The sequence below is a fragment of the Salvelinus namaycush genome, chromosome 42 (assembly GCF_016432855.1).
Source record: "Salvelinus namaycush isolate Seneca chromosome 42, SaNama_1.0, whole genome shotgun sequence".
NCBI lineage: Eukaryota > Metazoa > Chordata > Actinopteri > Salmoniformes > Salmonidae > Salvelinus > Salvelinus namaycush.
In genome coordinates, this window is record NC_052348.1 from 14,662,963 (window position 1) to 14,686,341 (window position 23,379).

Below are 23,379 nucleotides of genomic sequence, written 5' to 3' on the forward strand. Positions count from 1 at the left end.
GAATGCATGGCTGACCAAGCCTGGAGAGAAAGTCATGTGAGGATCCATGAACCCTCAATGAAGTGTTTTCACCCCTTTTCCTGTGGTATAACATGGGTTTTAGTCCCCCTCAACCCCATTCAGGTGTGCTTTAGTTCATGTGTCAAATATTAGGAGTCCCCAAGGGCTGATGTTGTGGAGAATACCCCTTCCAACTATGCTAACTGCCATAGCTGAACATCCCAATTAAATCTTAAAACAGTAATGGCATCTCCAGAAGGTAAAAGTGCAAAGCAGCTTTGAGGAGACTATTCTGTCCTGTTTTTCTTAAGAGAACTAGCCTATCGTGGTATTTTTGTTGTCGGTCGTTCAATCCGTGTCAACTAATATTTGTTTTTTTGAGTGCAAGATAGAGAGCCAAGTGGATCGAATGTTGGGTTGTGTCGGTCCGGTCGAGGCTGGCTGTATCAAATGTGGTAAATGTGTGTATTTTCTAATATTGATTGATGCACTGCTATGCTTTACAAAGCCCTCAGTAGTCAGCAGGTGTGCCCATAGACATGGTGCTATTCAATGGGATTGTGATGTTGCCCATTTTAGTCATTCAAGTGCGTAAACTATTCATTCAGAATGTTTTTATACATTTTTGTTTCAGGTGCGGTTTAAAAAAAAATCACGTGTATGTGCATATTATTAACTCTCATAAGTCTGTACATACCTGCATGTATAGGATGTTCAAAGTCAACACAGGACAATGAAAACAAAAAAGGTATTCATTACTAAACCCTGGTGCAACTTGAAAAATATGTAAACCCCACATTTGATGCTGTTTATCAACTGAAGAATGTGACCATCTTGATCTTATGCAAGTGACAGTATAAGTTAATAGGTGCCAATTAGTTAAGGTACAGAAATTTGTCTCCGACCAATTTAGATCAAATTGGTGACTTATCAATTTTGTGATAATTTCAATCAATTGTTTGATGTACTCCAACTTTAACTGCCAAATACAAATGTACTTTTCCGAATGATTTTGGTCCTAGTCTTCACTCAGACTGCTTGTGAACGTCCACGGCTCTTTGTGTGAAAAGCTTTGCACAAATATTCAACATAAGTATATTTTCTTTGCATAAGAATAGACTTATTTTTTAAAAAAGGGGTAATTTATTAGTGACACGTTCCAAAAATACATTTTCTACAATGTAGGTCGGTAACATAACAGAGTGGGAGGGGGGATACATACAGGTGTCGTAACAATCAATGGAATGTGATAACATAACCAAACAGGCATAAATACATTTCTCGTCACCTCAAGTACTAGTAAAAAAGGGTAGAAAACTAAAACAAAAAAGAAAATTCAACTAAAATCAGCTGCAGTATGCCAGTTAGTCCCTACTAGCAGGCCTGTGTATAGAAGGAATACAATAGGGAAAGAGGGACACCTAGTCAGTTGTATAACTGAAATGTGTCTTCCGCATTTAACCCAACCCCTCTGAATCGGAGAGGTGCGGGGGGCTGCCTTAAATCGACACTAAGAACCTAGGTTCCCTCCTGGCATCTTCTAGATAGAACGACACGCTATAGCGAAGAAAAGCTCAGTCCTCTTGGGTTTTATACAGTAAATCATCATCATCATCATGTATCACCACGGTAACCCGTACAAAACAAACAGACGCTACGACTACTATACTGCTGCCTGCCACTGCCCTCATTCTGACCATCACCACCTCACAGCTTTAGCTTTTTCCTGCGGCCTCCTCGCGGGTCTGGGGTCCCTTCTCCCTTACGCTTCTGAGCCTGAGGAAGTGTGGGATGAAGAGGAAGACAGAAAAGGAGTGTCAGCTCAAATAATCATAAAAATCGTCACTTCATACAATAACGTCTACTTACAATGGTATATTGGTTTAGACAAGACTATATAGTGGAAAAGAACATTGTGTGATATTGTTAGTGTGGTGTGTGTCTTCCTGCACAATGCACGGAGATGCATTGAGGAGATGGAGATGCAAGTGTGGTCTTACAGAAGACTGACTCCGTGGTCCTTTCTTCTTCTTCTCTGCCTTCTCTCTCTCCTCCAGCTCCATGTTCTCTCGTTCAATCAGGGTGATCAGGGTGTTGCATCGCCTCTGGAGCTCCTACACACACACACAACCACAACTCTTGAAATGCATAATGTTTTGAATGAAAGGTTATCATGTTACTGAAGAAGTAAAGACACATTTCCATCTACAGGTTGTACTCTATTGATTTTACAACAAAGTTGTACTTAATTCCACTGTCGGCCCGGGGCCACTCCACTCACCATGGCGGTCCTGGACTTGAGGAACCAGTCGAAGCGGAACTGGGGTGAGTTGCGGATGCACTGGCGCAGCTCGTCGTAGACTGACTCCTTTTCGAAGCCCAGCTTGTGCAGCATGCAAATGAGGAAGCGGTCCTCCTCCTCCGTGTAGTTCTTCCCCTTGTTGGTGCCGTACGAGATCCTCAACTGGTGGAACGGCGCCTTGTAGCGACCAATCTACAACGAGGGAGAGAAAAGATGTCCTTCAGGGTGTATGGTAAGCCTCCGGTAGACATGATCAGACACGAGCTCCAGACACATTTCTTCAGAAGGGTTGGGAGGGCCCAGACACATTCCTTCAGAAGGGTTGGGAGGGCCCAGACACATTCCTTCAGAAGGGTTGGGAGGGCCCAGACACATTCCTTCAGAAGGGTTGGGAGGGCCCAGACACATTCCTTCAGAAGGGTTGGGAGGGCCCAGACACATTCCTTCAGAAGGGTTGGGAGGGCCCAGACACATTCCTTCAGAAGGGTTGGGAGGGCCCAGACACATTCCTTCAGAAGGGTTGGGGGGGCCCAGACACATTCCTTCATAAGGGTTGGGGGGGGCCCAGACACATTCCTTCAGAAGGGTTGGGGGGGCCCAGACACATTCCTTCAGAAGGGTTGGGGGGGCCCAGACACATACCTTCATAAGGGTTGGGAGGGCCCAGAGGTTCTCACAACTGTATCGATCATCTGATCAAAATAAAAGGTCTTGGCTCCCCAATGTTGTTCTTGTTAATGATGACCTCACTGAAATGGCTTACCTTTGTGTCCAGTGCTTTCTTGATGCTGATCCTCCTCTGGATGCGGGCCTCTCCTCTCTCGATCTGAGCCATGATCTTCTCAATGTCCTGCAGCTCGTTGCAGCGCTCCCAGAACACAGCTGTGTGTACACACACACACGTTTAGATCATAATACTCTAGATCTCTGTCATACACTTGGGAGTCATGTCCACTAGCTATATAAGAAGTAGATTCAGATACATTTCTGCGAGAAAAAAAAAAGTATTCTTCTTACCGGAATATTCCATGACTTCCTCTGGGGTTTTGCCCTCCACCTCTCTGGCGATGTTCTCGATGTCGTCTCTCCCCCATTTCTCATTGGCTTTGATGAACTGGTTAAAGTCACGCTTGTTCCAGATGGTGAAGCCCTGTGGAGAGATCGATGACCGTTTGTAACGACACAAGCCACAAATGCTAACATTTGTCTCTACTTTGTAGTTGAAGCCATTACAAAGAGTATCTCAACTGAACTATATGTAGTTCTATAAATATGACATGGAGTAGGGCACTATGATGAATGTCTAGAGTGTTTAAGTTGGAGGTCTTGTTTCAGCCAATACCTGCGAGAGGAGGTTCTCCTTCTCCTCCAGCTCCTCCTCTGAGAGGCCCTCGGCCTCGTCAATCTTGGCCTGCTCCTCCTTCTGGTGCTGGGCCGAGTTGGGCAGTTCTGGGTTACGAGGAACCTGGAGAGAAAATGTATATCACATATACACTCAACAGATACATCCCATTCTAAACCGACTGTGTTGGTTTGAAAATGCAAAGGAGATCCAAAATGGCCGCCGTCTGATGGAACATTATCACACTGACGGCATCATAACTGACCACAGAGGAGGCTGGTGAGGGGAGGACGGCTCAAACACATATATACTATTCCAGCCATTACTATGAGCCCGTCATTCGATTTTAAGTGGCAGCTGCCATCACTGATACCTTGTAGCCGATAGTATACCTTGTATACCTATACTTGTATACCTTGTAGCCGATAGTATACCTTGTATACCTATACTTGTATACCTTGTAGCCGATAGTCTTCCTGTAGAATAGGATCTCTTTCTCCAGCAGTTCAAACAGCCTTGGGGGGAAGAACTGGAAGTCCTGCACATTGGGCTGCTTAGGTGGACGAGGAGCCTGGAAGAGGAGAACAGCAGTTTTAGTCAGGGAGAAAGATAGTCTGGAAGAGGACAGGAGTTTTAGTCATGGAGAAAGATAGTCTGGAAGAGGACAGGAGTTTTAGTCATGGAGAAAGATAGTCTGGAAGAGGAGAACAGCAGTTTTAGACATGGAGAAAGATAGTCTGGAAGAGGACAGGAGTTTTAGTCATGGAGAAAGACGGCCTGGAAGAGGAGAACAGCAGTTTTAGTCATGGAGAAAGATGGCCTGGAAGAGGAGAACAGCAGTTTTAGACATGGAGAAAGATAGTCTGGAAGGACAGGAGTTTTAGTCATGGAGAAAGATGGCCTAATTCATTCCACACAGCTATCCCAGCGGCGTGCGTATACATAGCCAGAGGCCGGCGGTAGTGAGGCTTACCTTGGGTGCTTTGGGCTCGCTGACACGCAGGGCCTCTCTAAAGTAGGCATCGACGGCGTAGTTGGCCTTCCTCTCTCTCTTGGGTGGCTCGATCCAGTTGGTGACCACCTTCTTCTTCTCCCTGTAGTCCTCTCCTTCGAAGGTGTACACACTGTTGTCGGACTCCATGGTGAAGTTCCTCAGGGAGCTCTCGCCCATGGTGTTCATCTTCTCCTTCAACTCCATGGTCTGTCAGATACAAACACACAGCAAAGAGTTAGCATCTAGCTACACATTGCTAATGTGTTTGGCCTCTAGATACTGCCATATCAACCCACATATAGCAATGCTATCACATATTATATAAATGATCTGAGTGCAGATAAATGCTAATGCTAGGCCCAATGCTAGCGCTAGGCCCTTGTCCGCCTGTGTTCTGACCTTCTTCTCGCCTCGTTCCAGGATCTCATCGATGTCATCATCGGTGATGTCGCTCTCCTTGGAGGCGAAGACGTGCGTGGCGCCGTGCCGAATGATAGACAGCATCTCGTCCTTCCCCAGCTTGTTGGCGTTGGGATCCACTAGCCTTCCTGCAGAACAGACACAGTAGACACAGACAAGTCAGACAGTTGCATTACCAAGGCATTGACTTCAATAGTGTAGGTTTGAAGCTGGGAAGAGGAGATCCAAAATGGCCACCGGTGCAGTACCTTGCTGGATGACGATGGACTCCAGTTGGAGCTTCATCTCGGCCCGCTCCACGATCCTCTCCTCTACTGTGTTTTCCGTAATGAAACGGAACACGCGCACCTGCTTCTTTTGACCAATCCTGTGAGCTCGGTCCTGAGAAGAAAAGTTAAATGAACCAAACAGGTAAGTGTCTAACAGTTACCAGGTAGAAGCATCTTGATAAATTAAGTTACTGGTGAGAGATTCTATCGAATGTAAGCTCACTTGTTGTGATATGATTCAAACTAGGGGGAATTGAACATGTTAAATCCGTAGGGCAAATTCTAACTACAGTAATAGTAAAATGTCATATAAAAGACTGATTAATTAGTCCACTAACGTGGGTCAATGAGAGGTACTGACCATGGCCTGTAGGTCGACCTGAGGGTTCCAGTCTGAGTCATAGAGAATGACCACGTCAGCTGTGGCCAGGTTAATACCCAGCCCTCCGGCCCTGGTGCTCAACATGAAGAGAAACTTAGGGCTGTTCTCCTCATTGTACGTGTTGATGGAGATCTAGAGGAACATGGGACACGTAGTGTTAAATGAAGTGTGTTCAAACTGCAACGAGTTAAATTGTATTTACAAGCCATTTATTAGCCTGGTCCCAGATCTGCGTGTGCTGCCCTGCCAACTCCTATGGTCAATGTCACACCAAGGCAACACAAACAGATCTGGGACCAGGGTAATAAGCCACTGCCGTTAATGAGATCCAGGAATGGGATTCATAGTTGTACCTGTCTCTCCTCGTGGGGCGTCTGTCCGTCCAGGCGACAGTAGCCGAAGTTGCGCCACATGCAGTAGTCCTCCAAGATGTCCAGCATCCTGGTCATCTGGCTGAAGATCAGCACACGGGAGCCTGGGAGAGGGAGGGGAGTTCAAAATGGCCGCCAATCAATCATCCACCATGCCTACATTGCTGCAACTTTAGCATAGTAGTTTGAATCACAAAAAGTCTGAAATAGCCTTTACACAACACTGTCTCCATATCAACTTTAAAGTTGAAAGGGCCACAGAGCCATCAAACAGGCCATAAAAACACCAAGTTTGTAACTCGTCTTAGAGGGGAGCCTTTTGTTCACCCACCCTGAGCCTTCATCTTGGGCAGTAGCTTGTCAAGGACGGCCATCTTGCCGCTGTTGACGGCCAGGTGCAGGTCGGTGGTGTAGGGCGGGCCGGGCTCGGCCCCGTCAAACAGGTACGGGTGGTTGCAGCACTTCCTCAGCTGCATCAAGACATTGAGCAGACGCATCTTGTCCATCTTCCCTGCAGAGTTCAGGATGTCTATGTCCTTCATCAGGATCTTGGTGTACCTGAGGAGAGACGGGACAGTGTTTTCAATACACATTATAGTGTGTAGGGCTGAAGAATTTGTTTGGCGGAGAAAGGGCATACGTTGACTGTGTGTGGGCTACTCACCATTCTCTCTGCATCTTACTCAGCCCCACGTACATCTTGATCTCTTTCTTAGGCAGCAGAGACTTCTCCACCTCATTTTTGATACGACGCAGCAGGAAAGGACGCAGTACCTACACCCACCCACACACACACACACACACACAGACAGAGAACAACCAATGAAAGGTAAGGGAAGGCCCCATAACACTATTTGATAAAAAACTTACATGGATACATGTTTAGTTCATTAGGATCCCCATTAACTGTGGAACATGCAGCTGCTACTCTTCCTGGGTCCACAAAAAACAGTTATAGACAAGAACAACATAAGATGTTATTACATTAAAATTGAAAGTAATACATTGTCAAAGCACCAAGAGACAAAAATACTATTTACTCACTATTCATATATACACAGTACAGATTCACGTATAGAGTACAGTTAAATGTAAGGAAGTGTTTCAGATACTTACAGTGTGAAGACGTTCCACCAACTTCTGATCCCCCAGGCAGTTGTTGGTGTCAAACCATGAGTCAAAGTCCTTCGAGAGAAAAATAAAAAGTTTAATCAATCCATATTTTCAGGGCCCTTTAAATAAGTGAAAAATAGAGAATATTGTTATTTTCACTAAGTGTTACTAAGCGTTATTCCCAAACTGTAGTATTAATGGAGGGTAATTGTCTGTGTTCAACAATTTGTTCCCCTCAGGTACATTAAAGTTCATCCTATTTTATCTGCCTCTTACCTCTGAGGAGTTGAAGACGTCTGGCAGCAGGAAGTTAAGCAGGGCCCAGAGCTCGTGGAGGTTGTTCTGCAGCGGGGTGCCGGTTAGCAGCAGACGGTTGGTGGTCTTGAATTCACGCACTATCTCAGACAGCTACAGCACATACATACACAGGTTAAAAAAACATTGAAGAGTATTTTGTGAGTTGAGCCCATTGACGTTTTGTTAGTGTATATACACATTTAAATCACATATTTACATTTAATCAAATATGTATACAGTGTGTGTGTGTCAACTTAAGAAGCTCCCTAACCTTTGACTTCTCGTTCTTGATCCTGTGGGCCTCGTCGATGACCAGGTACCTCCAGTTAAACTTCTTGAACACGGCCTTCTCTATGATGAGCATCTCGTAAGAGGTGACACACACATCCCACTCCCCTGGCAGCAGCACATCTCTGATCAGGGCATTCTGGGGAAAAAAAGAGGGTGAAGATACAGGGTTATCGGTGGGGCACAAGACCAAAGTCCCAGCAACATCAGTCTAACGCGCTGCAACTGCTGTAGTACAAGTTATTGAAAAATGACTGACTTGCATTGGCTTGCATTATGCAGAATACCCATTAGTAGTCTTATGTTGCAGGAAATCTACGTGTTACGTTTTCAGTTGCAGACAGAGATAGAGATTAACTATTTCCATGACAACATTTCTTCCCATATGGAACATTGGAAAACACATAAGCCTCAACACTGTCCCACAGTCACCACCCAATGCCTTCCAGTTGATCTACAGCAATCAACATGCCCTGTTCATTTTACATCAGAGAATTCATGTGGTCTGCTGCTGCTCATAGCTCACCCTCTGCTCTCGGTCTCCGATGAGGCAGACTGCTTTGAGGGAGGGGACCCAACGTTTGAACTCGTTCATCCAGTTGTACAGGGTGGACTTGGGCACCAGCACCATGTGGGGCCCGGGGATGCTCCTGTAGTGCTTCATGTACCCCAGCAGAGAGATGGTCTGCAGGGTCTTACCCAAACCCTGAAGGACAACAAGCAAGGTGTGAGTATATATATATTTTTTAAAAGCACAATAATTTGAATACCGATTTTAGCATGAATGGGTCTTTGGATGCTGTTACTGCTCTAGTCCAGGAGGATTTCTTCATGAGTATCTCTCACACACACAAACAGCTAGTGATCAAGAGATATGCATGTAGAACTACCGTAATACCAAAAAGGTAATATTTTTCACTTTAGTTTGAAACAAGAACCTACCATTTCATCAGCAAGAATCCCGTTGATTCCATTCTCATACAGAGAGATGAGCCAGTTCAGGCCACGGACCTGGTAGTCTCTCATTGTACCCCCTTTTACAACTGTTGGGAGATAGATACAGCACAACATACTCAGAATTTCACAAGTTTGACATACTTACCATTCAAATATGGACTATAGTAGTCCCGGTCAGGACTTTGCTACATTAAAGATGCACTATGCAGAAGCCATTTCCTGGTTGCTAAAATTCTAATAGTTCACCCAATTTCAGCCTGTGACAAAACAAGCAAGTTTAGTGTAGAGAATCTTTGTAACATCTAAACCGCTGGGAAATGTATTTTTCATAACTAAAACATTTTGTATTTTCAGCTGTTTGAAGCAGGTGTACAAAACCGAAAGTAAAAGATGCAAAACTTAACCACAGATAGCATAGAAAATGAGTACCTAGAACAGATCTACCGCATCTTAGACTTGCTTTCAATGAGATATATATAACACGCATTACTATGTGAATTTGGTCGGGTCGCCCAAGAAGTTACATATTGTAGCTTTAATAAGTAAAACCATGCGACTGCTTACAGGAGGGAGATTCGTCGAAGCGGGTGCAGACGTTGGTGGTCTTGCTGCTTTCGCTCAGCAGCTCTTCATCCTCTTCCTGCTCTGTGCGACGATGACGGTTACTGTCAAAGAGAGCAATTCATCAGAGACAGCATATCAAATGCCCAAAACGTACACCAAATGTACTCCCACGGAAGACTGACGAATCATCAGGTCAAGTGTTCTGCGTGTTGCGTTGTATACTCACTCTCCGACCGAGAGGAGATTCTGTTTCTCATCCTTCTTGACACGAGGGCGCCCTGGCTTCATCTTGAGCGGGGAGGTGGGGGTCTTCTGGGCCGCAGGTTGGATGAAATGGGCAAACACCTCTGTCTGCTTCAGTAGGTACTCAAATCTGTTGGTCCGGTCTGATGCCTACACACAGAAAAGCAGTGAAACTTTGTGAGCAACAAATTACGTTTACAACCGGATAATTACATATTAAAACTGTAAATGAACATCTAGCAGTGTGCCATTACCACTTTCTCCTCATAGGCTGGCGCTATAGATGAAGAGGGGTCCTCATCTTGGGCATCCTGTCCGGCTTCAGAAGACTCCTCCTTGCTGGCCTCTGACACATCATCCTTTTCCTGGAAAATAGGAATGTAACGCCACTTTCAAAACAACTGAGAATTCAGAAATCTCAGACTTCTGACCTAAGTGGCTTCAAGACAAGTTGGAACTCAAAAAAGAAGAAAAACAATCTCCAACTGGGAAAAATATTTTGAAAAGGTCATCTAACTCGGGATTCCAAATCTGGAACTTGGGCATCTTTCTAGAGCAGTGTTTCCCAACCCTTGTCCTCGAGTACCCCCAACAGTACACCTTTTTATTGTAACCCTGGACAAGCAAACCTGGTTCAACTTGTCAACAAGCCCTAAATGAGTTGGACGAGGTGTGTTTGTCAAGGGGCTACAACAACGAATCTGTTGGGGGTACTCGAGGACCAGGTTCGGGAAAAACTGCTCTAGAGCTCCGACTTTCCAACCTGAAGATCACTGGGGTCACGATTTGACTGAGAGTTCCCAGTTGTCTTAATGTGAGATAAGCTGCACTAGTATAAAGAGGCTCGAATGCAGCGTCAAGCAGGTGTAAACAACTGCTACAACTGTATAGAAACTCTTGATGCGTATTAAAATAAAGTGTACTAGCTGTAACGTTAGCTAGCATAGTTAGCTGAGTGTTTATGAAACAGGCTAGCTGCTAGCTCTACTATACAGTACTGCGAGACACACTCTCCGGGAAGATGGGTCGGAGCTGTCGATTAACGTTAGCTAACGACCCTAATGCTAGCTAGCTAAACAACTCGAGCTAGCAAAGACAAAGTTTGAGATGGCTCGATTTGGAACTCACAAAAGACATATGGTTGATTTTAGCATAATCTAAAACTTGTTGAGACATTTTTTTCGAATGATGGGCTCAGAATTTGTATTATTATTATTTTGTTCAGGCTCACCTCCACTCCTCCGGTTTCTTCAAGTTCAACTGCTTGCTCTTCCCGCAGCTCCACGCCGTTTCCAGTCTCGGACATTGTTATCGAATTTCTTCCTCGATTTAAACTGATCGTCTGTTTATTCGATTACTTCGTCCGCCTATAAATGGCAGATATGTTTTTCAAAAACTTTCTTTCAGAAAATACGCTGCTATAGTCCTACTGTTTATTATGAAAGAAACTGGCTGGCTACAAGTGATTCATTCGCTAGCTTCCTTTCCCCGCTACCCGCGTTCACAAAGGTTCCGCTTTGTCTCGCGAGACTTTGGTAGCGTGGCTGCGTGTTTTTCCCCCAAAATGCAAAAACTGCACACATTTACTGACTTATAACCCACCTACTACATCAATCAGTCTAAATGCTATGCCTATCCAATGGCTATGAGCTCAGTTAGTGCGTAAAATAAGTCCGTGGAATAATACATTTTGTTTTAAGTCATTACAAACCATTGTCATTATGTTTATATTTGTATTTAAACGAACCTATAATTCCCAAAAAGTTTATATATTTTATTTTATAGTCGCCATTTTCGTTCTTTATTAAACAGGCAATGAGATCGTCAAAAGCAGAAGGCTCCTAGAAAAATTCGTGGTCCATCGGAATGACGTTTCTGCAGGGCTTTTAAATCAGCTGATTTTATAATGTCAAAATAAGAGATGAATGAGCTGTCAACAGGCGACTAATGTCAACTGGCATTTTATGATATTTTAATCGGATGCTGGTGTTATGAATTATATTGGTACGTGATGTTTCGGAAGATACATTTCTGATAGCTAAGTTAGTGACATCTCCGGCCTGCTTTGTTGCAATACCATACACAGCTAACGTCATGCTAGCATAGCTAGCTAGTTTGTTAAAGAACGTTAGCTTGCTAGATTGCGAAAAATAAGTTTGTTATCCACACATGTTTTATTTGTGCATCAATGCCTTTAATCTCAGATAATTTTAATTCGATAACATGCCTCTTGTGGTTACTGTAACTAGCTCAACGTGTTAACTTGTTTAGCTAGCTAAGTTAGCTAGCTTTGTGATGATAAGGCAAAGCATGATGCTCTGTTGTTTTTGTTTACCTGTGGCTAGCTTCATAGCCGTGTGATATTGCTATGCTTATACAACTTTTCAGCAATGGTAAAAACGATTACAGTTTATTATTTACAAGTTGTTGACCAAATCATACGTCTAGCTAGCTAGCTGTGGTGGACATGCCATGGAGAAATTGAAAGCTAGCCAGAATAAGTAACTGGTCACTAATGGTGGTTGATGTCCTGCTCGCTCTCGTCTTTTAGGTGTGGACTGCTCCCTGATCCTTCCCCTCACAGCTATATAGATCGCCTGCCATCATGGACAAGATTCTAGAGGCGCTGGTCAGCTCCTCTCACTCAGTCCCAGTGAAGAAGGCCATCGTGAAGAAGGTAGTCGAAGCCGCAGAGAAAGAGGTCACGGCTGAGCAATGTCAGGCCCTGTACACCCTCACCACTCGCCTCATCTTCTTGGGTGAAGACGCCTTCCAGAAACAGGTGGGCTTCCAGGTGCTGGAGGCCTATGCCCGCTACCACCGTGCTGATTTTGAGCTCTTCTTCAGCAAAGACTTTGTCTTGGGCCTGTTACAGCAGGGCTACGGCCCCCTGGACCGCAAGGACCCGGCCGTGGTCGACTACATCCATGGCTGCCTGCGGCTGCTGATCAGCTGCCCCTCGGTGCTGGATATCTTCTCCATCATCCAGACAGAAATCCTAAGGATGGTGTGCGAACGGCCTGAGCCAGCCCTGTGCTCCCGTCTTGCCACCATGCTCTCAGACTTCGTACAGTGCATCCCCCGGGAGAAGGCGGCCATTTTGTTCTGCCAGCAGTTGGTGAGGACCATTGGGTACTTCCACTGTCCGGCCAGCCAGGAGCAGGAGCTGAGGGAGTACGTGGACCAGGTGACCAAGGTCAGCACGTTGTTGCAGAACATCTGGAAGGCGGAGCCGGTCACACTGCTGCCATCTCTGCAGGAGGTGTTCGCTATAATCTCCTCCACTGGTGAGACTGAGGGAGGGAGCACCACACACAGTCACAGATGAGCACAAATTGCACTGTATTTGTCTATGCATCAATGCCCCATACAAGTTGGGGCGGCAGGTAGCCTAGTGGTTAGAGTGTTGGGCCAGTAACCGAAAGGTTGCTACATCGAATCCCCGAACTGACAAGGTAACAATCTGTCGTTCTGCCCCTGAACAAGGCAGTTAACCCACTGTTCCCAGGTAGGCCGTCATTGTAAATATGAATTTGCTCTTTACTGACTTGCCTAGTTAAATAAAGTTTTATAAATCATTTGAACAAAATGAGCAGTTTCAAATACAATATCAATTTTTACTGTACACAAGTAAAGTACACAATAGTATTTTCTAATGCAGTCACTAATTTGACCTCCACCTTCGCCCACCTATGGAAAAACTAGGAATGTCAGGCTTGTTAGCACATGCTTGAGACTTGGAACAGTCACTACAGTCATTTTAATGATCCAGGGTGGTGGAGAGTTCATGCACCACTCAATATCAGACTTGAATTGGGTCACTTGGTTAGGGAAGAGGTTGTAAACAAGACATTTTAATAGAATTGGGACATATTTTATAAGCTGTGGCCCAACAAAACATCAGTCAATTATACTCAAGTTTTTTTGTGTTCTGCACAGACACCTCCTTCGACCCCTCCATTGCCCTAGCCAGCCTGGTCCAGCACATACCTCTCCAGATGATCACAGTTCTCATCAAGAGCCTTACCACCGACCAGAACGTCAAAGACACCAGCATGACTCAAGCACTCTGCAGGTCACTGGGTGCCTTTACTGTGTTTTTTCATTAGCTAAACTGAATAAATGAATCCGTTGTATTTGCGATGTGTATACTAGATGGGATGATGGGATGTAGTGATTTAATAGAGCTTTTCTGCCCTTATTTACCGTTCTCTCCATCTCTCTCGCTTTCCTTCCTCAGGATGATTGACTGGTTGTCCTGGCCTCTAGCCCACCATGTGGAGATGTGGGTCATTGCCCTGCTGAAGGGACTGGCTGCGGTGCAGAAGTTCACCATCCTCATAGATGTCACCCTGCTTAAGATTGAACTGGTGGGTAGTGTACTGACCACTATTGGTAGTTACACATGGTAATAGCAAAGACAGTACTCTATATGAAGATGGGCAGAAACTGCTTCTCCAATAGAAACCTCCGATCACACTTGTAGGCGACGTTGGCAAGCTAAGCCCATGCGCAGAAACACGTCATCGTGTCGAACGGTCGTCTAGCGCTGAACTGTGCATGTGCAGGCCGTTAAATAAAAGGCACTCCTTTGATATAAAGTAGTATTTGACAAAAATGAAAATGTGTCACTTTCACGAGGTTGGAGTAATAACATGTTCAACTACTGAAGACATTGGCTGGAATCTAGGCTGTGACTTTAGATTTTGAGACAAGTCACAACTAAGGAACAATTTTTCACTTCTCTCATTGGAGAGAAGCCTGATCTGTTTCGCAAGCGTTCCCGGAAGTCTTGCGATGTTGCGCCTCTGGGTTTAGAAACTCTGTAGTGATAGCATCTATAACTACAGAGTAACTTCAGTTAGAACTGATGAATAGATGATCACATGAACGAAAATGTGTTCCTGTAGTTTGGTCATTATGGTGTCTAGCTATATCACTTCTGAATTGTGTGTTTCTGTGTCAGTGTGTGTACAATAAATATGCTGTGTGTTTTATCTTTGTGTGTAGGTATTCAACCGTCTGTGGTACCCCATCGTGCGACAGGGGGCCCTAGTGGTTCTCTCCCATATGCTGCTGAGTTTCCAACACTCTCCTGAGGCCTTCCACTTGGTAAGAAACACACAATACAACTCGTTCTATTGCGCACCGCATGTCTTTCCCTCCCTCATTCCCCCTATTTAGCTGAAATACCTTCAGGCTCCATTAAACTCAATTTCCCAGAAGCACTCTCCTCTCAGCAGGGCTCTTCCACTAATGAGGTGTAAAGTGTTTAAAGCACCATGATGGTCCTTTAGTTGACTGGTGGTGGTTTCATCTGCCATGATTGTCAATTCATTTTAAAAGGTTGATTACATTTAAGTCAGTGTGACCCCCCCACCCCCCCATGACAAAAAGGGAGGTTTAATGTAGCATGTGAAGGTTGATGTTTTTACCAGTCACTACATCAGTGTGTTTAGTGCTATTCTACTGCTATATGCAGTGCCTAGTTTCCTCCACTGCACCTTTCCACCTTGTAACAGATTAGAACAGCTGTGATGTGCGTATGACCAAGAACATCATGTCTACCAGCACTGACTTTGCTGATGAGGATAAATTGACCTACCACGACTGTGATGTGTTGGTTGTCTCACCTAGCTGTCTTAGGATGAATGCGCTAACTGTACATCTGCTAAACGACTTTATTGTAAATGTTTGTCTACAATACGTTCAATGTGTGTTCCCCAGGTCGTGCCACACATAGTGGACCTGGTTGAGAGTCTGAAGCGGGACGGCCTGCCCACCAGTAAGGCTTTCCTGCTGCACTTCACAGAGCTCGTCCACTGTATGATGTACCAGTACTCTGGCTTCCCTGACCTCTACGACGACATCCTGGAGGCCATCAAAGTAAGACACCTTGACAACGAGTGATCACACGAGTGTTGCCCTTTTTTTTAATGTATCAAACATTTACTGTCCTTTTATATTATGATCCACCTGACATGGGAGGGGGTGGGTAGGTTTACGTTATTTATGTGACCAACTGTGGTGTTTGTGGCGTCGTGAATAATGTCGTCATTATTGAAGGATAGCAGCTCATGTATAGTAAACGTGGTGTATGGAGTGTCTGAAAGCTGTCTCTCTCCCCTCTAGGAGCTTCCTGGGCCCGCTGAGGAGAAGATCAAGTTGGTTCTGAACCAAAGTGCCTGGACGTCCCAGTCCAACTCGTTTGCCTCAGGCCTGCTGAGGCTGCCGGGCAAGTCTGAGACGGGCAAGACTGGCCTCATCAACCTGGGAAACACCTGCTACATGAACAGTATCATACAGACACTCTTCTCAGCCACAGAGTGAGTAGTGGATTTAGTACACACACAACTACACGTCGCATTTATATTGAATTGACCACATGGTTAACAAAGCTGTCTATGTACATTCTCACTTGAATCCTCTCATGATAGAATGATATAATGCTGTAATATTTATGTAGGAAGTTCTTATGAAATGCTCTGCACTAACTCTTCTATGGTCCTGTCCCAGTTTCAGGAGGCATGTCTTCTCGTTACGTCTGAATGATGCCACTGCCAACACACTGATGAAGAAACTGCAGCTCCTCTTCACCTTCCTCTCACACACCCAGGTTTGTCTCCCGCTGCTGTTAGTGGCCATCGGGTTTTTCAATGCAAATGACTATGGATCCATCCCTGACGTTTCACTTGGTGTGTGTATTCGGTGAGTGGTCATTCAGTTTGTGTGTCTCTCCTGCAGAGGGCAGCGTACGCCCCCAGAGTCTTCTTTGAGGCGTCTCGGCCCCCCTGGTTCAATGCAGGTTCCCAGCAGGACTGTTCTGAGTACCTCCGCTTCCTCCTGGACAGGTAGTACACCATCTAGTAGACTGCTGGAGCACCCTACAACTCCTTCCTCCTGGACAGGTAGTACACCATCTAGTAGACTGCTGGAGCACCCTACAACTCCTTCCTCCTGGACAGGTAGTACACCATCTAGTAGACTGCTGGAGCACCCTACAACTCCTTCCTCTTGGACAGGTAGTACACCATCTAGTAGACTGCTGGAGCACCCTACAACTCCTTCCTCTTGGACAGGTAGTACACCATCTAGTAGACTGCTGGAGCACCCTACAACTCCTTCCTCTTGGACAGGTAGTACACCATCTAGTAGACTGCTGGAGCACCCTACAACTCCTTCCTCTTGGACAGGTAGTACACCATCTAGTAGACTGCTGGAGCACCCTACAACTCCTTCCTCCTGGACAGGTAGTACACCATCTAGTAGACTGCTGGAGCACCCTACAACTCCTTCCTCCTAGACAGGTAGTACACCATCTAGTAGACTGCTGGAGCACCCTACAACTCCTTCCTCTTGGACAGGTAGTACACCATCTAGTAGACTGCTGGAGCACCCTACAACTCCTTCCTCCTGGACAGGTAGTACACCATCTAGTAGACTGCTGCAGCACCCTACAACTCCTTCCTCCTGGACAGGTAGTACACCATCTAGTAGACTGCTGGAGCACCCTACAACTCCTTCCTCCTGGACAGGTAGTACACCATCTAGTAGACTGCTGGAGCACCCTACAACTCCTTCCTCCTGGACAGGTAGTACACCATCTAGTAGACTGCTGGAGCACCCTACAACTCCTTCCTCCTGGACAGGTAGTACACCATCTAGTAGACTGCTGGAGCACCCTACAACCCCTTCCTCCTGGACAGGTAGTACACCATCTAGTAGACTGCTGGAGCACCCTACAACTCCTTCCTCCTGGACAGGTAGTACACCATCTAGTAGACTGCTGGAGCACCCTACAACTCCTTCCTCCTGGACAGGTAGTACACCATCTAGTAGACTGCTGGAGCACCCTACAACTCCTTCCTCTTGGACAGGTAGTACACCATCTAGTAGACTGCTGGAGCACCCTACAACTCCTTCCTCCTGGACAGGTAGGTACACCATCTAGTAGACTGCTGGAGCACCCTACAACTCCTAAAACCTGTATGACTCCAGGTATAGATGGAAAGAATGTATGTATAAATCTAGTGTTTTGAGAGAAGGATTTTAGAAAGTTAAAGAATTCATGTTCACTTGAATGGGTGTTATTGAAAAGGACAGCTCCATTTATTATGCTGTTACATTCATTTGCATGTTGTATTTTTGGTTGAACTTTCTCTTGTTTCCTCGTGTTCTGTTGCCAAGGTTACATGAAGAGGAGAAAACCATCCAGGTTCTCATGTCAGCCAAGCCAAATGTTGTCTCCCCTGGCAACGGACCGAGCGACGACACCAGGGGTGAAACCTCTGCGGAGGATGCCGGAGTGTCACCCGTGGCCCCTGTGGAGGGGAAGTCTGAGGAGAATGACGAGAGGACGCTGATTGAGAGGATGTTTGGAGGCAGGCTGAGCACGGGTATCCGCTGTATGACATGCAACAGCGTCTCGGAGAAAGAAGAACCTTTCACTGACCTATCCCTGGCCTTCTGTCCCTCCACAACCTCCAGCCCTCTTCAGACCGAGGGCCCCTCAGAGGAACCCCGGGGCACCTGCCAGGGGGCTGTCAACGGGGGCAGCGAGGCTCCCGAAATAGGCCCTTCTCCCAAACCCGTCACGGCCACCACCGGCGTCCATTTTGTTCCAGGGTCCAGCGAGCCACCGCTGTCTGTTCCTGACCTGGTGGACTACTTCCTGGCGCCAGAGATCCTGGACAAAGAGAACGCCTACTTCTGCCAGAAGTGTGGCTCGCTGCAGCGGGCGGAGCGGGGGATGAGGGTGGTGGCGGCGCCCGAGTACCTCATCCTCACGCTGCTGAGGTTCTCCTACGATGCCAAGTGCCACGTGCGCCGCAAGATTCTGGACAACGTCACCATCCCGCCGCTCATGAGACTGCCCGTGCACGCCCCTCCACCCAAACACTCTTCGTCCTCTTCCTCGCCACCATCCTCTCCACTCCAAGTGGACTCACCCGTGAGCAGCGAAAACCTGGCCAAGAAACTGAAGCCGTCCCAGAGAGAGGAGGAGGAGACTGGGCTAGAGGGCGACAACGGGATGGCAGGAGGAGAAAGTGAGGTAGGGGTGTGGCCGGCGGCCCAGTTCGTTCCCTACGTCCTCAGCTCTGTAGTGATGCATTCTGGGATGTCGTCGGAGAGTGGCCATTACTACTCATACGGCCGCAACCTCAACGGTGCTGACGGAGCCCAACACCACCTAGCCAATCGCCACCTAGCCAATCGCCTCGCCCTGGGGGAGGAGCCTGGGAACGGGCAGACTGAGCCCATCGCACTCACTTGCTCCGGGGCGACTCATCCCAAACAGGAAGTGGAGGTGTGCGGAGGCCAGGCGGCCGGCGATTGGCTGCTGTTCAACGACAGCAGGGTGACGTTCACTTCGTTGGGGTCGGTTCAGAACGTCACCAACCGTTTCCCCAAGGACACGGCCTACGTGCTGATCTACCGGAAACAGGACGTTACCGGGGGGCAGAACAGTACCGGGGGAGTGACGGCCAATGGCATGAGACTGGGCTCTGAACCTCCGCTGCAGAAAGAACTGATGGATGCCGTCACCAAGGACAACAAGCTCTTTTTACAGGTGAGAGAAGGGGGTGTGAGGAGTTACAGTATAGTGAATGAGGCGTGTTCTGTTTGCTCGTGTTTATCCATGCTCTACTCACTTTCATTTACAGTATGTTCATTTTTGGTTTGAAACCTTAAAAAGGAAATCGTCTCTTTAGTTATCAGTGCAATTTTTTTGTTTCATCGAATTAACTCTTAAATTGTTGACGTAAGCAGCCTCTTCCATTGGCTTTACAAGTAGGACAAGCCTCACCTTTGACCCCCACCCTCTTAACCATTAGAGGGCAACAACCCATATTATAATAATCTACTTTCATCTCTCTCTTCATGACCAGTTTTAGATAACAGGGTAGCAGAAGGGTGAAAATCCGATTCACTCAAACCAATTATCTCTATATAAAAAGCCCTCCAGTCCCACCCTGTGTCAGAGCCTGTCATTTCTGTCACTAAATGCAGGCCAAGGAGGGGTGACGCAGCCATTAGCATAACCGTTTAGTGTGATCCTGACCTAAATGATGCATCAGGCTATGCTAATGTATTGGCCCAGGGAAGTGGAATGTGTTCACTTATGATCACGCTAGCCTCCAATAACCTTCCTCTAATTGCTTGATTAGCATGGGACGCTGAGGTGCATGCGTATTTACATTTTAGTCATTTAGCAGACGCTTTTCTCCTGAGCAACTTACAATTAATGCATTCATCTTAAGATAGCTAGGTGAGACAACATATCATAGTCGTATCAGTACATTTTCCCTAAACAAAGTAGTTATCAGCAGGGGTGCAACTTTCACTGGGGACGGGGGGGGACATGCCCCCCTCCACACACACACACACATTCTGAAATTGCATTTTTGTCCCCCCCAGTTTTATCATTGGAATGTGATACAAAACAAGGCAAGAGTGTGCTTTAGGACCATGTGGATGCCTCTGAGCGGTCGGTAGGCTGTTTGGCATGTTTATCTGACTGGATAAATAATAATAATTATGTCCCCCCCACGTCTAAAACCAAAGTTGCACCCCTGGTTATCAGCAAAGTCAGTGATGGTGGGGAAAATAAGTTTTTTTTTGTGGGGGTGGCATCGGTATGTCAGACGTTTCCATATTCTTCAGGGTATTTCTGGTAATGTCAAGTCACGCTTTTCTCTTCTCTTTTGGACTTGTTTTTGGAATTTGTTCTTTCAACTTGTGCCCATGTTCAAAATTTAACAGGACCCTGTTTTCCATGTATCCATTAACAGGATTAAAGTACTTCTGAACCAGCTTTGATCAAAACATGTTGCAAGTATTCAGAAAGCCAACCATACACATGTTACACATTTCCCTTGTGCTTTCAAGATGCAATTAGTCAAGTGAAATTTCATGAGTCGTTAATCTCTCAAAAAAATAAGACTTCAACCACACATTTGCAGTAACCACTAGAGGACAGCAGAGCTGCATTTTCTTGCTCAGACAGAATACCCAAACTCCTGGGTCATGCTCATTAGGACAGGCAACATTTTAAACCGTTCTGCAATGGAAAATTAAATTCCAGGTAGTCCCTGCCTGTTTCTGTTTTCTTCCATTTGGTCCCTAATGAATGACCCTCTGAACAGTGTTTAATGGTCCCGAACTCCTTTGTCCAATAGGAACAGGAACTGAACGCGCGGACCCGAGCTCTCCAGGCGGCCTCTGCCTCCTGCTCGTTCAGGCCCAACGGACCAGACGACAACGAACCCCCGGGCAGCTGTGGTCCCTCGGGGGGAGGAGGAGGTGGGGGGGGGTTCAACACTGTCAACAGACTGGTCTTCTGATGGAGGAGGGACTGGGAAATATAGCACTGAAAGACCACTGGACTCATATATGAATGAGAGACATGCACAGAGAAGTCTGGTTGGCTACTCATCCAGTGGATGGTGAAGCACATATGAACGTAAAGAGAGAGCGCTGAAGATCTTGGAGGGAGCACTTGAATACAATGCATAATGTTAACGCCCACATGGACTTAAATCCAACACACAACACTGAACTCAACACTGGACTCAACCTTACAGTGAGGGTCTTACCTCTCATATCTGTCTCTGTCGTTTTATTATCATCCATAACTCCCAACCTTCTGCCTCGGGACAAGCTAGACCTCATAACCTTTTCTGGTTTGCATGCATTTCTCTTTTTCAAGCGGTGGGTTTGATTTTTGATAAGGAGATTCATTGATGTGTACTTGTCAGATAAGACATTTTCATATGCAATAAAATGTACAGATATGGGTGCGAAAGTATATTCAATAAACATGGAATATGATTAACTAATGCCATGAATACTGTATACAAAAAGTATAAGATGCGATTTAATCTTTTAATACAACATGTGTGTAATTTGCGTCAGAACCATTGCATGCTGAACGTTTGACAACGTTCTTAAGGCGGGGTTATGGTTACTAACATTGACTCTTATAATTAAGTTATTCATTCAGGGATAATATTTTTTTGTTGCAGATTTTGTGCCTTTTTGTTAGATACTATTAATCCAGATTTTACAAGCAGAATTTGACTGGAAAGACACAAACCTCAGCCTTGCTGTACAGTGTTTTAAAGTAGTGTACAATACATGATTTCCCCCAATATTAAAGATGAATTGCTCAAAGGGTCTTGTTTGTGTCTTCCTGCTCTGTGCACCTCATGCTACCCACAAGCCCCCCTGGTGAGTTTTACACCTTCTTCACGGTTCACATTCTTCCACAAGTGTCATTTAGATGCTCTTGTATTATTGGCTTCTCTGAACACACTGCAGTAGCTAGCTATCGGCCGTGTGAATGCATGGCTGTGTTCAGCTTCATGTGTTGTCAGTGCCCAGTCTGCCCACACACAATCAATGCCTCCTACCTTTTGTCTTATTCAACATTAAAATATTGTAGGTTATGTTGCTACGTGTATTGTTTTTCTTTTCATGGGATTCCTCCGCTGTAGTCATACTGAACATTATATGTACTGGCTATGGTTCTTAGGTTTCCAATTGGCCACTTGATGTTTGAGTGAATGTTAAGACTGGTTTTGAGGCACTGTTAATGATTGAATGTCCAGACATTTACCTTTGGGTGGTGTTCCCATTTAATGAAGTCTGTCGCTGTGATACAGATGAACAGCATGCTAAGTTGCGGTAACATTTCCTCGGCCCGTGTGGATGTGATTTCATCAGAGAACCTAGAGGTGTTGGGTTAAATGCGGAAGACACGTTTCAGTTGAATGCATTCAGTTGTGCAGCTACCTAGGTATCCATTTTCCCTACCCTAGATCACAGACCGAGCAGAGTGACTTTGAAGCTGTAGCCAAGACCACCTGCTTCAGGTGTGGTGCGTTTGTCACTGCTGTAACTCAAGGTTTCTCATGCACAGTCCCGGCATTCGGTCAATTACCGGTGCTCTTCTATGCCCATAGGTGAATATGTTTGAGTAAGACTGAAGGAGTGTCCAGGAAGAAGGAAATAAATCCATCCTCCTTGACAATCTTGTATAATACCACGGGTTGTGTTCATTAGGCACCAAACGGAGGAAAACGTTCTGAAACGGGGAGGTAATATCTGAACATGTCCGTTACAAAAAGAAATGTTTTATGTTGCACAACATTTTGAAGTGTTTTGTTACGGTGTGCCCTAATGAACATGACCCAGTAGAGAGATTATAGGAGTAACAGAAGGGAGAGTTCACGGTGATGTCAGACAGACCTCCCATGGGAAAGCCTCATCATTCAAGTCACCAGCCAGGATAGGTTTCCTTACCCAGTGGAAACTGACCCAAAACCTCTTAGACGGGGCCGACATGTTATAGAACCCTTACCCTCTCCAAAAGGAGATTGAGAAGGATCTTTATGTAATGGGTCTTAAAACAGTAGTGTCAGACTTGCAATAGTGGCACTACATGAATAGGAAATGGGAGAGAATGGTATGCAACGGTTGACCCTATCAGCACACTTGCTGTTGCTAATGGCATAGCCAATATGTGTAATGTAGCAATGCAAGCTTGTGGTTTGCAAATGGGGCATTTCTGTGCTATTCGGTATCCCTGCCATTAGGTTTACAACACACTGTAGTAGTAGCACTGTAATCGCCTCAAAAAGCATTTGGGAAAAATCAATGGCACTCAATTATTAATTGACCGATCCATTTGCGTTTCACTTCTACAGTTTTGTAAGGACACATGAAAAGTGTTTTTGAGCAATGGCATTCACTGTAAGTTACACAACTCAGTGTTGTATGATATCAAGTGTGGCCTTTTATTTGATAACACCAGAGCAGCTTCATCAGCAGGTTC

The 23,379-nt window shown here is 45.8% G+C and overlaps 2 protein-coding genes across 2 annotated transcripts; one reads left to right on the top strand and one right to left on the bottom strand.

Annotated features, from left to right (window-relative positions):
- Positions 1 to 1,139: 1,139 nt before the first annotated feature.
- Positions 1,140 to 11,027, bottom strand: LOC120034938 (SWI/SNF-related matrix-associated actin-dependent regulator of chromatin subfamily A member 5-like). The gene is made up of 23 exons (XM_038981642.1): positions 10,774 to 11,027; positions 9,797 to 9,907; positions 9,526 to 9,692; positions 9,300 to 9,400; positions 8,721 to 8,821; positions 8,305 to 8,484; positions 7,762 to 7,917; positions 7,470 to 7,601; positions 7,197 to 7,265; positions 6,745 to 6,854; positions 6,412 to 6,638; positions 6,063 to 6,184; positions 5,689 to 5,841; positions 5,307 to 5,439; positions 5,038 to 5,186; positions 4,618 to 4,845; positions 4,102 to 4,215; positions 3,645 to 3,767; positions 3,320 to 3,452; positions 3,066 to 3,184; positions 2,282 to 2,494; positions 2,001 to 2,114; positions 1,140 to 1,776 (listed from the first exon to the last, which is right to left on the bottom strand). The coding sequence occupies exons 1-23, from the start codon at positions 10,846 to 10,848 to the stop codon at positions 1,708 to 1,710; spliced, it is 3,099 nt and encodes a 1,032-aa protein (XP_038837570.1). The 5' UTR covers positions 10,849 to 11,027; the 3' UTR covers positions 1,140 to 1,707.
- A 312-nt stretch (positions 11,028 to 11,339) lies between these two features.
- Positions 11,340 to 21,716, top strand: LOC120034937 (ubiquitin carboxyl-terminal hydrolase 38-like). The gene is made up of 11 exons (XM_038981641.1): positions 11,340 to 11,546; positions 12,094 to 12,829; positions 13,482 to 13,617; positions 13,783 to 13,912; positions 14,553 to 14,654; positions 15,270 to 15,428; positions 15,675 to 15,868; positions 16,059 to 16,158; positions 16,287 to 16,393; positions 17,730 to 19,113; positions 20,723 to 21,716. Exons 2-11 carry the CDS (start codon positions 12,148 to 12,150, stop codon positions 20,885 to 20,887), a joined length of 3,159 nt encoding a protein of 1,052 aa, XP_038837569.1. The 5' UTR covers positions 11,340 to 11,546; positions 12,094 to 12,147; the 3' UTR covers positions 20,888 to 21,716.
- The last annotated feature ends 1,663 nt before the right edge of the window (positions 21,717 to 23,379 follow it).

Bases quoted from the DNA above. Each gene is read 5' to 3' on its own strand.
- LOC120034938 (XM_038981642.1), bottom strand. From the start codon at position 10,848: ATGTCCGAGACTGGAAACGGCGTGGAGCTGCGGGAAGAGCAAGCAGTT. The intron at 5,187-5,306 runs GTACTGCACCGG...TCTGTTCTGCAG, and splicing joins GTCCATCGTCATCCAGCAAG to GAAGGCTAGTGGATCCCAAC. The intron at 4,216-4,617 runs GTAAGCCTCACT...CTCCTCTTCCAG, and splicing joins GCGAGCCCAAAGCACCCAAG to GCTCCTCGTCCACCTAAGCA.
- LOC120034937 (XM_038981641.1), top strand. From the start codon at position 12,148: ATGGACAAGATTCTAGAGGCGCTGGTCAGCTCCTCTCACTCAGTCCCA. The intron at 15,429-15,674 runs GTAAGACACCTT...TCTCCCCTCTAG, and splicing joins ACATCCTGGAGGCCATCAAA to GAGCTTCCTGGGCCCGCTGA. The intron at 15,869-16,058 runs GTGAGTAGTGGA...GTCCTGTCCCAG, and splicing joins ACACTCTTCTCAGCCACAGA to TTTCAGGAGGCATGTCTTCT.